General features: G+C 47.5%; 1 protein-coding gene across 15 annotated transcripts in view; it reads left to right on the top strand.

Moving 5' to 3' along the window:
- Window positions 1–15,243, top strand: part of dmd (dystrophin) — a 3,042,490-nt gene that overhangs the window by 2,401,318 nt on the left and 625,929 nt on the right. For all 15 annotated transcript variants that reach the window (XM_072513983.1, XM_072513987.1, XM_072513978.1 and 12 more), the window contains one exon: window positions 4,761–4,878. In XM_072513983.1, the coding sequence (XP_072370084.1) occupies window positions 4,761–4,878 (118 nt within the window). The remainder of the gene's footprint in view (window positions 1–4,760; window positions 4,879–15,243) is intronic.

Here is a 15,243-nt window from a genome sequence, read left to right as displayed (position 1 = left end):
CCAGTTTCCTATATCCCAGAAAGCGAATGAACAAAGAAACAAAGGGATCTCTGCAAATCAATTCAAATGGAATCAAGTTTCACATACTCGACGCCCATAGGTCAGCCTATATCCCTCCTGACCTGTTTGATCTATTCTGATTGTCTCACTTCCAATCCCTTTCTCTGGCCCCTATCAATGCAGCATCACTCTCATAGACACACCTCTTCCTGCTTTTTCATGCGGTCTCAAATCCCTTTGTCCCTAACTGCCAGAATCAAAGTGGCTTATTTCTACATTACATTAACTAGTATCTCTAAAGTAACTATTTTATATCACATTCGTCAATGGGGCCCCAGGAAAAGGAAGCCACAGATGGTAAGGATGGCAATAACAATGTGGTATCGTTCACAATTTTGCTCTGGTGCCAAATTGTCTGGAGTAGACAGAAAGGGAGGCATAATCACAGAGAACTCTTTATTGCTGAAACATTCTTACCTCAGTGGAAAATGCATTATAATTTAGTGGAGTTGGGAGAAGAGATGATTGATTCATTGAGGCCTGATAATGAAAAAACTGCTAAATATTGGATATTATAATTAAGTAAATGTGTCTCTGTTATGATTAGTTAATTGTTCTCATATACTATGCATGATGTAAATCTAATCCATAGCCATGACTGGACATAGATAACCAGTAACAACTGTTTGATATATGCTAATTTCTTGTAATTGAATCTGAAGTATAACCATCTGTGTAATCCTTGAATCAGAGCTCTCTGACATGCCTACTTGGAACATCAACAACCCGTGCTGTAGCTCACAATAAAGCTCTCAATTGTAACTCCAAAGAATCTCAATCTGGTTTCTCGTGAGCAGGAGAGTGAAGTACGCTTAAGCCAAATAGTAGTTATTTTCTCGGTAACATCGACCCCTCATGATTTGAATGCCTCTGTCAAATCTCCTCTCAGTCTGCTTTTCTCCAAGGAAAACAGTCAAAATTCTCTGATCTACCTTCATAAATGAAGTTTGGCATCCTTGGAACCATTCTCGTGATTTTATTTGCACCCTCTCTAATGCTTTCACATCTATCCTAAGGTGCAGCATTCAGAACTGGGCGCAGTATTCCAGCTGAGGCTGAACTAGTGTCTTATACAATTCTACATAACCTCCTTGCTCTAGTATTTTTTGCCGCGATTAAGAAAGCCTGGATACTGTATGCATTATTAAGCACTCTCTCAACTTGCCCTGCCACCTTAAATGAATGATACACATATACACCCAGGTATCTGTGCTCCTTCAGAGTTGTACCCTTTATTTTATGTTGACTTTGATTCCCCATTCCTTCACGCCGGCGGGATTCTTCAATCCCACTGCAGTGAATGGAGATTTGGTTGACGCCAAGATCTCCGTCCTTGCTGGCAGCAGTAGCAAGGCAGACACAAGACTGAGAATTCCGCCCATTGTCTCTCTATGTTCTTCCTACCAAAACAAATCCGTTCACATTTCTCCACAATTAACTTCATTTGCCACCGCCTGCCAATTCCACAAACTTGTGTCTGTCATTTTGAAGTTTTATGCTATCCTCCTCACAGTTCACAAGTCTCACAATTTTCACCTTATCCACAAATATTTAAATTGTGCCCTTTACACCTATTCACCAAGGTCTAGCTCATTAATATATATTAGGAAAAGCAAGGGTCCCAACACTTATCCTTGGGGAACTCCACTAACAGCCTCCCTCCAGCTCGAGAAACATCCATTAACCACAAGTCTGTTTCCTCTCAGCCAATTCCATATCCGTGTTGCTACTGTTCTTTTTATTCCATGGCCTATAACGTTGCTCACAAGTCTGTTGTGTGACATTGCTCTCAACAACCCTCTTGTGTTATCTATTCAAAAACTTCAACATGTCAGTTGAACAGTTTTATTTTAAAAACTCCATGATCGCATTTCTTAATTAACTTGCATTTGTCATGTGATGATTAATTATGTTGTAATTATTGTTTCTCGCAGTTTCCCCTCACTGAAGTTAAACAGACTGCATACAGTTGCTGGACTTATTTTTACACCCTTGAACAAGAGTGTAACATCTGCAATTTTTCAGACCTCTGGCAACACCCCTAAGTCCAAGGAAGACATAAACATTATGGCCAGTACCTGTGCAACTTTCACTCTTCCTTCTCTCACAATCTTTGGATGCATCTCATCCAGTTTTACTGCCTTAACAACATTAAGTGTAGGCAGCCAAACCAATACCACCACCGTATCAATTTGAAGCCCTTCTAGTGACTGAATTACCTCCATTTTCACCATGGCCTGTGTAGCATCTTCTTCCGTGGTGAAGGCAAATGCAAAGTATTAATTTAATATCTCAGCTATGCCCTGTGCCTCAATTTGTAGATCCCCCTTTGGTGCCTAATCAGTCCCAGTCCTTTTTACCACCCTTTTACTGTCTATATGCTGTAGAAGACTTTTGGATTCCCTGTTTAGCTTGTTTGCCAGTCTCTTTTCATACTCCCTCTCATTTCCTTTTTACCTCCTTTCTGAATCTTCTATATTCATCCTGGTTCACAGTTGTACTTTTTCCTTGACATCTGTCATAAGTACCTTTTTCTCTCTACATTAGTTTCTGTCTCTTTTGTCATCCAGGGAGCTCTGCATTTGTTTGCCGTACCTTTCCCTTTCAAGGGAACATATCTCTACCTTAGTTTCTATCTCTTTTCTCATCCAGGGAACTCGTGAGTTTGTTTGCCGTACCTTTTCCTTTCAAGGGAACATACCTAAAATATGCCCAAACTATCTCTTCTTTGAAGCAAGTCCATTGTTCAGCTACCATTTTGCCTGCCAACCTTTGACTCCAATTGATTTGGCCCAGATCATTTCTTACCCCAATAAAGTTGGCTTTCCTTCAGTTAATTATTCTTACCCTGGAGTGTTCTTTTTTCTATTCCATAATCAGCTTAAATTTTTATGATACAATTATCACTGTCGTCTCAATGTTCTCCTGGCACTTGATCCATTTGGACCACCGTTTTCCATGAATCAGATCTAGCTCAAATGTTTCACTGTGTGAAAATAATCTAAGTCAGCATTCTGCACAACAGTAATTCAAAAGTAATAAATTCCTTTGACACACCTTGGGACATGAACAATTAAATATATAATGCAAGGGTTATTTCTTCCTTTATTGTGTGTGTATTGTTACAATCCAAGTGGATCTTATAACTGGACTGGAAGAGCCCCCAATGGAAGAATGGCTCAAAAGACCGTAACATTTACTTTTTTTGTATAGAACATTGAGAAATACAGTCACTGGACCGCAAATTAGCTTTAACGCCAAGAATTTTTTAAAAATTAATATGAAAAATTGGATTATTATGCAATACTCCTCCCCCCCCCCCCCCCACACCCACACCCACTTAGTTTAACAAATGCACACAGATTTTAAGATTAACATGGATTACAAAGGACATCTTAAATCCCAATGGTCCCATGAACACAAAGTGTTCACAAGATGACTGTGGCCAAATGCACACACTCCGCTCTGAACCCACACTAATGTTGGTGGATTTCCCCTCAGAACCCGTCCCAGATGATTGTCACAGGAAAGTTTCCAACTCCACTCCCAAAAACACATGTTAAAATCTTCTCTCACAATAATGCATCCCCAAAGGGTTTTGCATTCAGAACTCCAGTCCAGGTTTTCTAAATTACTCTTTTCAACAGAGCTTCCAGTCTACTTTTAACAATGATTCTCTTTCAGCTCTTACACCAATCTCTTTGTCTTGACTGCTGTACAAATTGTTCACAATTGCTTTAACTCTGAATTCCCAGACTGTATTAAAACGTATCTTTGAAATCGACTGTCCCACTTTAAATCTAGTTATTACAATTGTTTCTTTAACTCAGAACCCTTTATTTGCTCTGTTTGATTTTTGTCTGATAAATACCTTGGTTTCTGTTCTCAACTTCAGTCATCTTAAGAAATGTTCTGTGTCCTGCTTCCCTGATTATCTGGACTGTAACTCATACTCTAAGACGCCTGTTTACAACTCTTGGTCTGTCCAGCCTTTCTTCTGATAGAGTTGAGAGAAGTTCCTTCCCCAGTTTCCTGTCTCCAACAGCCAACAAATTCAGCTAACAATAAGAACAACAAAAATCTCTTCCCTCTGGAACTTGGGCCCCTGTTGCTAAGCAATGCCTTATCTTTCTCTTGTTTATTCTTCATGCTGCAACTCTCTCTAAGCACAATAAAATTGCAGTGGGAACTTAATTAACCTCCACACATACAAACACCTTTGTCCAGCATGAATCTAAGTGTAGGTTTTTCCCTTCCAGGTACAGAAATATTAAATTAAACACACTTAAAACTATCCCTTATTTTTATGTTTACTATTACAAATATAAATCTCTTAAAAGTACTTTCGTTCTCCTTACAGTATATACTTAAAATATGGATTTGGCTTGATAATTTAAATTGTGAGTTGCCATTGAACTGGGATTCAATGTGAACTTTGTTCTAAAATAAAAATTCATCGCGTAAATTAGGAACATATGCTGAGAATATCAGATGTTAATGCACCCACAAGCAAATCTCATGCCATTTTTGATAATTCAGCCATTCTACAACCACTGGTGGATTTGTGAATGTTTCCGCTTGTTAGTTTTATTATTATATCAGTAACAATCAATCTTAAAAACCAATGTTTTTTCTATATGGATTTTAAAATTCTGTCACATGGGAATCTTGCCTTTACATCGATTACCCTCCTTCTCCAGGCCACTCTGCAAGACTTGGACCAAAAGCGCCCTCAGCTGGATGAGCTCATTACTGCAGCACAGAACCTGAAGAACAAAACAACCAATCAGGAGGCCCGAGCAATTATTACAGATCGCAGTAAGTAACCTGAATAGATAAACAAATGGATAAATTGTGTGTCTCTTCATATCTGTATCCTTTATTGGAGTGGGTCAATTTAAATCCTTATTAGCTGCCTCGATAATTAATATTGAATATCTTGGAGATTGAAGAAACAATGAGCACATGCTGTTATGGTTAAAAACAACAAATATGGAGACTAGAACTGTTATTCAACATTGACACAGCCACATGCCTGAGTTTCCACAAATCTTTTCTCAGCTCTTGAAATGGGTACGGTACGTTAAGACAGTGAGCTGCTGAGACATTCAAGATGTTCCTATTTTCAATCTTCACTTTTTGTTGAGAAGGTGTAACTCAGCTGGAGCAGAAGGAGGGGCAGTGCTAGTGACATCAGTGGGCTGGAAAAGCCAAGATCCTGCAGCTAATTGCTTGTCTGGTGAATGTCAAGTGAGCATTAGGTCAGGCCAAACAGTGACAGGAATATAAGGGAAGAGGTTTTAATGCCAGATTTTGCATTACATATAGATACTGGGACAAGCAGACAAGTACACTTCAGAAAGGTAGTGGCTTCCTAGAGTGTGTTCGGGATAGTTTCCCCCAACAAAAAGTTCTAAAAACAACTGGGGGACATCCCATATCAGATTTAGTAATGAGTGAGGAGCCAGACATAATGAACATCCTGATGATGCCTCAATCTTTCTCGAAGAGCCATTATAATATGATTGAGTTCAGTGTATTGTGGATTGCAAGGGAGAAAGGCGAAACAGTTACAAAGGTTGTAGATTTAAACGAGGCTGACTTCAATGTGGTAAGTCAGAAACTCTCCACTGTAAACTGACCAAGTTTGTCAATGGGCAAAATGATAGAACATCAGTGGGAGATGTTCAAGAAATAACTTAATGGCCCAAACTTCCTGGTTCCCCAGTGTCATATTTAGGGGGGTAACCCAGTGAGGTGGCAAGGGGAATCCCTCAAGGAAGTTCCCACATATGGGTTTACCCAGTAATTGCCCAGAAGTGCAAACTGCCAGTTATGCCCTGATAGTGAGTTTGAAAGCAAAAAAAAATTACTTCTAAATCCATAATATCTATTTAAACACCCTGATCCAGCCTCGCATGGCACACCCCACACACATACACTGCCCCCCCTCCCCCCAACACCCCAGATGCCACACCACCCCCGCCTCTGGCCCTACCAGACTCCCCACCCACCATCTCCAGCCTGCCACCTCCCCTCCGGTCTGACAACTCCCTCCGATCCAAACCCCCTCCCCTTCCAATTTGTCCTGCCTCCTCCCCTCTTGGTCCGATTTGCCACTCTAAGCAGGTTACGGGCGAAAATGTTACAGCACCAGATTATAACTGGGTGGGAGCACTACTTGCCAAAGAACAGCTATGGACGAGTAGAGTTTAGAGAGACACATTACACCGAAACTGCATACAAAAATGCAAAATAGCACAGATCTTAGCAAATAAGAAAAATGCAAACAGCAAAGGATGATAAAACAGATAGTAAGAGATACAGAAAGGGAGTTTGAAAAGAAACTTGAAAGGGATATCGATATCAAAGGTTTTTTTATACTTATAGTAGGAAAAGAAAAGGAGATGGTCAGGGGCAAAGTGTGGGCCCCTGGAAAACAATGATATCAATCAAAATTAGGAAATGACAGACACGCATTTACAAGAGGGAGACATCAGAAAGTTGGACATCCCAAGAAAACGTATATTGTGTGTGCTTGACAAGGTACCACATAAAGGACAGATGAACAAAATTGAGGGATAGGAGGGTCAGTGTCAGCTTGGATAAAATATGAGCTCAAGCCTAGTGAGTCATGAAAAATTTTTCTTTTTTAGACTGTGGATGGTAGAGAATGTCGTTCCCCGAGGTTCAGTGCGAGGACCACTACTTTTGTTGATTTATATAAATTACTTGGATATTGGGATACAGAGTAAAATTTCAAAATGAATTGAGGAAATAAACCTTCAGGGAATTGGAGTAGAGTATGGGAATGAGACAGATTGGATTGCTCTGTAGAGAGCTGGCATTGACTCTTTTCAGTGTCAAAATGACTCTATTGCTTGGAATCAGAAAAAGGATTTACCAAAATTAACATAAGCAAAGGAGCAATATTGGAGAAAATAATGACACTCAGCACCAAATGTGCTTATACGGAAGTAGGCGAGAACACTGCAAATGACTTAAGCTATTATCTTCCAAGGTCTCTTGACCCGGGAACTGTTCCTTTAGGTTGGACAATTGCACATGCTACTCCGCCATAAAAGAAAAGGTGAGAGAGGGAGAACAAGGAATTGTGAACTAGCTAGCCCAATATCTGTTTTCATAATTGCTCGAGTCTATGAATGAGAATAGGGTGACTGAATACCATGAGCATTTTCAGCCGATTAGGGAGAGCCAGCATGGATTTTTAATGGGCAGGTCATGTCTGATAAACTTGAATGAGTTTGTTAAGAATGTGACTAAAGCATTGGACAAGTCTATAGAGATCATTGGTAAGGACTTCCAGAACATAATGTCCCTCATAGGAGACTGTTAGTTAAAGTTAAAGCCCATGGAATTGAGGACAAATTATCGACCTGGATAGGGAAGTTGGCTCAGCATCACAAGCCAGTACAGGTGGAATGGGCAGGTACTCTAATTGACAGAATGTGACTGATGGTGTTTCACAGGGATTTCTGTTGAGGCTCAAATATTCTGCATATTTATTAACTACTTAGATGATGGATTGGAAATCCACCTAAGTTAGCCAATGACACAAAGGTATTTCAAATACTTTAGATGGAAGCTACTTCTTCAGCAGTCCCTCAAGATCAAGAATGACTTGCTTCCCCTCCAGTTCAATGGGTTCTGAGATGGCTGATAAGCTCAATACGCACAGACTCTGTCACATGCAGGGCAGGTGGTGCATTCGAGGTCAGACAGCTGAGGCCTTCGAAGGTTGTCTCCAATGCTTCAACTTCACCTCTGCATATTCCGGACAAAGTCTCTTGATGTATTTGGTGCCTTCCTGAGAGACCCTTCTCCATTTAGTCTGTCACAAGCCAGGGACTCCCACGAGTCGGCAGGAAAGTTTGATCTCTTCAGAGGTGTTTTAAAGACATCCCTAAAGCATTTCTACTTTCTTCCTGGGAGTGTCCTGCCTTGACCAATCCCAAGCGCAGCAGAAAATGCTGAATAAACTCAGCAGGTCTGCCGCATCTATAGAAAGAAACAGAGTAAATGTTTCGAGTCCGTATGGTTCTTTCTCGAGCGAGAAACATTGACTCAGTGCTCAATTCTCTGGCCGTGTTGCGCTCGAGTGAGAGCACAATGCGACCGGTGAATCCCGAGAGAGCCCCCTCGCGGGCTCCCCAGTAGCCTCTGCTCTTTGCGCGATTCACCCATGTCCGCGAAGCATCGAATTCAAACCTCCACACAAAAGGATGATGACCTACTTACGGCCCACTCCGATATCCACCTGTCTCCCTTGATTCTCAGGCCTCTCCAGGGAGGCTGTAGCCGGGCACTGATCAGTGCTGGTCCACAAAAACGTGGGCAAAGCGGAAGTGCACCCAGGGGGTCTTCCAGGCTATTGGAGACCCCTATGGTGTCGCGTGGCCCTCCCCCTGGAATGTGGGCACCTTGGCACTGCCCAGCTGGCACCTTGGCACTGCCAGCTGACACCTTAGCATTGCCTTGGTGCCAGGGCGACATTGCCAAAGGTCTGGTCCATGAAAGGAGGGTTGAGAGGGGGTTTGAATGGTGGGTGTGTGCAGGGCAGATAAATCGGGGCCTCCAGAAGATTAGGGGGTGACGGGTGAGGGTGCTGTAATGGGGCTTGGGAGGCCTGAAGAGGGTGGACCCCCAGGGACCCCATAGCGGGATTTCCTCACTTGGGGGGGGTGAGGTAGTGTCCATGTGTGTGGGGGATGACATTGTCCATGGGTGGGGGGGTGACGCACAAGCTCATTTAGAGATCGGGGCACCCTTTCAAAATGGTGGCCCGATCTTGGAGTTCAGCTCCCCAGTGCTAAAAAAAATTATAAGAGGGGACGAAATTGGTGAGAAACTCCCAGGGCCCAAAAAGTAACTAAGTGTCTGTTGTACACTCAATAACGACGCTTAGAGAGTAAACGGTAAAGAAGGCTTTAATAAGCTAAGAACTAGCCTGGTGCCGAGACGGGTGCTAACTGGGTGCCGCCCACAAGGCAGCCCCTTATATACGACTCCCAGGTGGGCGGAGCCGGAGGTGGAGTCCCCCAGGGTTTCAAACCCGGTCTTAAAGGGGACATCACCTTACATGATGATAAGGGTGATGCACGATCAATGACCACTAAAACGAGGTTGTAGTCCAACTGAAGGCTTTAATAAGCTAGATGTTTCCCCCAGCAGCTCGGGTACAGAATGAAAGCTGATGGGGCGGCATGGGCTCTTATACCCCGCCTAGCAGGGCGGAGCTACCATACAGCTTGACCAATAGAAAGCATACAATAGCTACCAATGGTGTCCCAGCATTACCAGGTACCGTAATACCTCTACACAGACTACCACATTCACCCCCTGTTAAAAAAGAGTCTGGCGGGGGTGGTGGCCTGATACTACAACATGGTAACGTGGTAGAATTATAGTTATGGAGTTACCGTAATATCTCCGTACAGCGTTTTGTAACTATTTACAATTTATGATTCATAATTAGCTATACACTTTAAAATGAAGCAATCAGTCGATTGGGGGCCCTGGTCGTCCTCTTTGATCGTCGAAGCTTCGGTGGTGACTCCGGTGGAGGCTCGGGCGTCTGTGACTCCGGGAGCGTGGCCTCGATCTCTGTGGCAGCTTCGACACCCCTCGACGGCGCTGGTGGGGAAAATGGTTGACCTGGGAAGGGAGCGTCTGCGGGGTGCGTCGGTGGATGGGGGGGCCTAGACGGGGCCGGCGGGAGGACCGATCCTCCTGTAAGGTGCACTGGTGGAAGGGAGGGTGGGACTGGTGGCTGTGGTGTGCGTGGGGCTCCGGCAGGCGGCAGGTCTCGTAGGGAGACCGTATTTTGGCAGCCGTCGGGGTACGCCACGTCTGGGGGTTAGCGTGGAGAAGATGGACCCTCTCGACCAACGGGTCCAACTTGTGCGCCTGCACGTGTTTTCGGGGCAGGATGTGTCCGGGAGCTGCCAGCCAGGTCGGGAGCAAGGTCCCAGAGGAGGACTTCCTGGGGAAGACAAGGAGACATTCGTGAGGTGTCTGGTTGGTTGTGGTACAAAGGATGGAGTGGAGGGCATCTGGGAGCACTTCCTGCCAGTGGGATTCTGGGAGATTCCTGGACTGTCGGGCCAGTAGGACGGTCTTCCAGACTGTTCCGTTCTCCCTCTCTACCTGTCCATTACCCCGGGGGTTGTAACTGGTCGTCCTGCTCGAGGCGATGCCCTTGCTGAGAGGAATTGACGCAGTTCGTCACTCATAAAGGAGGACCCCCTATCACTATGTATGTCAGCGGGGAACCCGAACAGTGCAAAGATGTTATGGATGGCCTTGATGACGGTGGTTGCGGTCATGTCGGGGCAGGGGATGGCGAATGGGAACCGGGAGTACTCGTCAATCACGTTCAGGAAGTACGTGTTGCGGTCGGTGGAGGGGAGGGGGCCTTTGAAGTCCATGCTGAGGCGTTCAAAGGGACGGGAAGCCTTTATCAGGTGCGCTTTCTCTGGCCGGTAGAAGTGCAGTTTGCACTCCGCGCAGATTTGGCAGTCCCGGGTGGCTGTCCTGACCTCATCGATGGAGTAGGGCTGTTTGCGGGTCTCAATAAAGTGGAAAAAGCGGGTGACCCCCGGGTGGGAGAGGTCCTCGTGGAGGGCTCGGAGGCAGTCCACTTGTGCGGTGGCACATGTGCTGCGGGACAGGGCATCAGGAGGCTTGTTTAGCGTCCCAGGATGATACAAGATCTCGTAGTTGTAGGTGGAGAGTTCGATCCTCCACCGCAAGATCTTATCGTTTTTTATCTTGCCCCGCTGTGCATTATCGAACATGAAAGCAACCGACCGTTGGTCAGTGAGGAGAGTGAATCTCCTGTCGGCCAGGTAATGCCTCCAATGTCGCACAGCTTCTACTATAGCCTGGGCCTCCTTTTCGACTGAGGAGTGGCGGATTTCGGAAGCATGGAGGGTACGTGAGAAGAAGGCCATGGGTCTGCCCGCTTGGTTGAGGGTGGCTGCCAGAGCTACGTCAGACGCATCGCTCCCGACCTGGAAGGGGAGGGACTTGTCGATGGCGTGCATCGTGGCCTTTGCAATGTCTGCTTTGATGCGGCTGAAGACCTGGCGGGCCTCTATCGACAGGGGAAAAGCTGTGGATTGGATCGGGAGACGGGCCTTGTCCGCATAGTTGGGGACCCACTGGGCATAGTAACTGAAAAACCCAAGGCAGCGCTTCAGGGCCTTGGAGCAGTGAGGGAGGGTGAACTCCATAAGCGGACGCATGCGCTCAAGGTCGGGGCATATAACTCCATTTCGCACTACGTAGCCGAGGATGGCTAGGCGGTCGGTGCTAAACACACATTTGTCCTTGTTATACGCAAGGTTAAGGATCTTTGCGGTCTGGAGGAATTTTCGGAGGTTGGTGTCGTGGTCCTGCTGGTCGTGGCCGCAGATGGTGACATTATCGAGATACAGGAATGTTGCCCATAAACCATACCAGTCAACCATTCGGTCCATCTCGCTCTGGAAGACCGAGACCCCGTTGGTGAGACCGAAGGGAACCCTTAAGAAGTGATAGAGCTGCCCATCTGCCCCGAAGGCAGTGTATTTGCGGTCACTAGTGCGGATGGGGAGCTGGTGGTAGGCGGACTTAAGATCCACCGTGGAGAAGACCTTGTAATGCGTGATCCTGTTTACCAGGTCGGATATGCGGGGGAGAGGGCACGCATCCAGCTGCATAAACCTGTTGATGGTCTGACTGTAGTCGATGACCATCCTATGCTTCTCCCCGGTCTTTACCACCGCTACTTGAGCTCTCCAGGGACTGTTGCTAGCTTCAATGACTCCTTCCCTCAGTAGCCTTTAGACCTCTGACCTGATAAAGATCCGATCCTGGGCACTGTACCGTCTGCTCCTGGTGGCGACGGGTTTACAATCCGGGGTGAGGTTCGCAAACAGGGAAGGCGGATCGACCTTGAGGGTCGCGAGGCCGCAGACAGTGTGGGGGAGTATAGGGCCACCGAATTGGAAAGTTAGACTTTGGAGATTGCACTGGAAGTCTAAACCTATGAGTGTGGCCGTGCAGAGGTGGGGAAGGACGTAGAGCCGGTAATTTTTAAACTCCCTTCCCTGGACTGTGAGGTTTGCTACACAAACTCCTTTATCTCTACTGAGTGGGAACCGGAGGCCAGGGAGATCTTTTGATTAACGGGGTGGACGAGGAGAGAACAGTGCCTTACCGTGTTGGGGTGTATGAAGCTCTCCGTGCTCCCAGAGTCGATTAAGCAGGACGTCTCGTGCCCGTTGGTTAGTACTGTCGTTGTAGCAGTTGAGAGTGTTCGAGGCCGAGACTGATCCAGAGTCACCGAGGCTAATCACAGCAGTTGAGTGTTCTCTTCGGGCGTTGTATGGTCAGCCGAGCTGGGGTCCTGGGAGTTGATCCAAGATGGCGGCGCCCGCTGGCCGCATGGGGACCGTGGAGAGATTTGTAGTGGCGGTCCGCTCCGGCGGCGACCGCACGGGCCTGGCATACCACCACGAAATGGCACTTTTTACCGCATCCCTTGCAGGTGGATGCGCGGGCCGGGCAGTGCTGGCGGGGGTGCTTGGCCTGCCCGCAAAAGTAGCGGCGGGGCCCCCCGGGGTTGCCAGACTGCCTTGCAGCACAAACTTGATGGGGGATGTCTCGGGGTCGGCTACAGAGGGGTTCCACGCTGCCCAGGGGGCTGCCGCGCGGTCGGAAATGTAAGCGCGGGCGTTTCTGGAGGCCACGTCCAGGGAACCGGCAAGGGCCCGTGCCTCCTTGAGGCCTAGGGTGTCTTTTGCCAGCAATCGCTGGCAGATCTGGGAGGACAGCATACCTGCCACGAAAGCGTCCCGGTTCAAGAGTTCTGTGTGGTCACTCGCCGAAACTTGCGGGCAGCTGCAGTTTCTCCCCAACACTAGGAGTGCACGGTAGAATTCTTCCAGCGATTCCCCAGGGATTTGTCGCCGCGTTGCTAGCAGATGTCGGGCGTAGACCTAGTTTACTGGGCGGATATAATGTCCTTTTAGCAGCTCTATTGCCGCATCGAAGTCTTCCGCGTCCTCGATGAGGGTGCAAATTTCCAGGCTCACCCTCTAGTGCAGGACTTGCATTTTCTGTTCTCCTGTAGGTGTGTTTGCGGCCGTTCCGAGATATCCTTTAAAACACGCCAGCCAGTGCTTGAAGATTGCCGCAGAGTTTGCCGCGTGGGGGCTGAATTGCAGACATAGCTTGATTCGGAGCTCCATCCTTTAAAATCTAGCTTATTAAATTGATGTACGATCAATGACCACTAAAGCGAGGTTGTAGTCCAACTGCAGGCTTTAATAAGTTAGATGTTTCCCCAGCAGCTCAGGTACAGAATGAAGGCTGCTGGGGCGGCACCGGCTCTTATACCCCGCCTAGCAGGGCAGAGCTACCATACAGCTTGACCAATAGGAAGCATACAATATCTACCAGTGGTGTTCCAGCATTACCAGGTACCATAATACCTCTACACAGACTACCACAAAGGGTACAGTAATACAGTAACCGTTCATCATATTCACCCTCAGTTTTAAAAAAAAAGTCCGGCGGGGGTGAAGTGCCATCATAAGTCCATGCGTCTCGGCGGCCTGATCGTCCTTATTGACCTCCTCAGCTCGGGCTTCTTAGTTGAGGGTACATCTGGGAGCACGATGGTCGGAGCCTTGGTCCGGGTCGGGGTAGGGGACTGGGGTGCAGGGGAAATAGTTGGGGCTGGGGGTAGCGGCGCCGGCGGGGTGTGTAGAGGGGGGGGTGCTAGGGGGCGTGCGCGGTACGTTCCCACCAACGGGGAGTGGGGCCGGGAGGGGGGCTGTTGTAGTGGGTGCCGGATCCTGCAGGGGAGCTGCGAGGGAGGGAGCGTCTGTAGTGGGGGAACCAGCGGGTGGCAGGTCCCGGAGGGAAACCGTATCTTGCCTGCCGTCGGGGTACTCGATGTTGGCGTAACTGGGGTTTGCGTGTAGTAATCGGACCTTCTCGACCTGAGGGTCCGTTTTATGGCTCTTCGTGTGCTTCCGGAGAAGAACTGGTCCCGGAGCCGTCTGCCAAGTTGGAAGCGAGACCCCGGAGGTAGACTTCCTGGGGAAGACAAACAATCGGTTGTGAGGGGTCTCATTCGTGGCCGTGCAGAGGAGCGACCTTATGGAGTGTAAGGCATTGGGTAGGACCTCCTGCCAGCGGGTGGTTGGGAGACGTCTTGACCGTAGGGCCAGAAGGACAGCCTTCCACACTGTCGCGTTCTCCCTCTCCACCTGCCCGTTTCCCCGCGGGTTATAACTGGTCGTTCTGCTCGAGGCGATGCCTTTGCTGAGCAGATACTGACGCAGTTCATCGCTCATGAACAATGTACCCCGGTCACTGTGGATATAAGCGGGGAAACCGAACAGGGTGTGCAGTGCCTTTATCACAGTGGCAGAGGTCATGTTGGGGCAGGGAATGGCGAATGGGAAGCGGGAGAACTCATCGATAATCGGAACGCAGTCATTTTACATGGATACAACGGGTATTGAAATTAGCATCGAGTCTGCACCGGCCCTTCGGAAAGAGCATCCACTTAAGCCCACGCCTCCACCCAATCCCCAGAACCCCATTTAGACACTAAGGGCAATTTATCATCGCCACCCCACCTAACCTGCACATCTTTGGACTGTGGGAGGAAACTGGAGCACCCGGTGGAAACCCACGCACACACGGGAGAACGTGCAGACTCCGCACAGCCAGTGACCCAAACCGGGAATCGAACCTTGGACCCTGGAGCTGTGAAGCAACTGTGCTAACCACTGTACTACCGTTCTGCCTTGTTACCGTGCTACCTTGTTATGACCCTCCTCCTACATCATCTGCATGGCATTAAGTTCTGCAAAGTGCGTCAGTGTACTGTCCAGTCGATCAAAAGGAATGCAGGTCCAGCGCAAACAGAGCTGAGACCCAGCAATATGACTCAAATTCTACCATCTGTCCCCAAATTCCCAGGAATTGGCAGAGGTCCTGTACACTCAGCAGCACTGAAGTGAATCAATCTATTAAGTGAGGAAATTGGAAATTCAAAGCCATTATGGATCCACTTGTATTCATTTCTGTTCACTGAGTAATTTAAGTTGTAGATGATTGGATATAACTTTGTTTCTCTCAGAGTAGGCATTTTATTCCACT

Source organism: Scyliorhinus torazame, chromosome 8 (assembly GCF_047496885.1).
Source record: "Scyliorhinus torazame isolate Kashiwa2021f chromosome 8, sScyTor2.1, whole genome shotgun sequence".
Classification (NCBI taxonomy): domain Eukaryota; kingdom Metazoa; phylum Chordata; class Chondrichthyes; order Carcharhiniformes; family Scyliorhinidae; genus Scyliorhinus; species Scyliorhinus torazame.
This window is presented reverse-complemented; position numbering and strand designations above follow the sequence as displayed.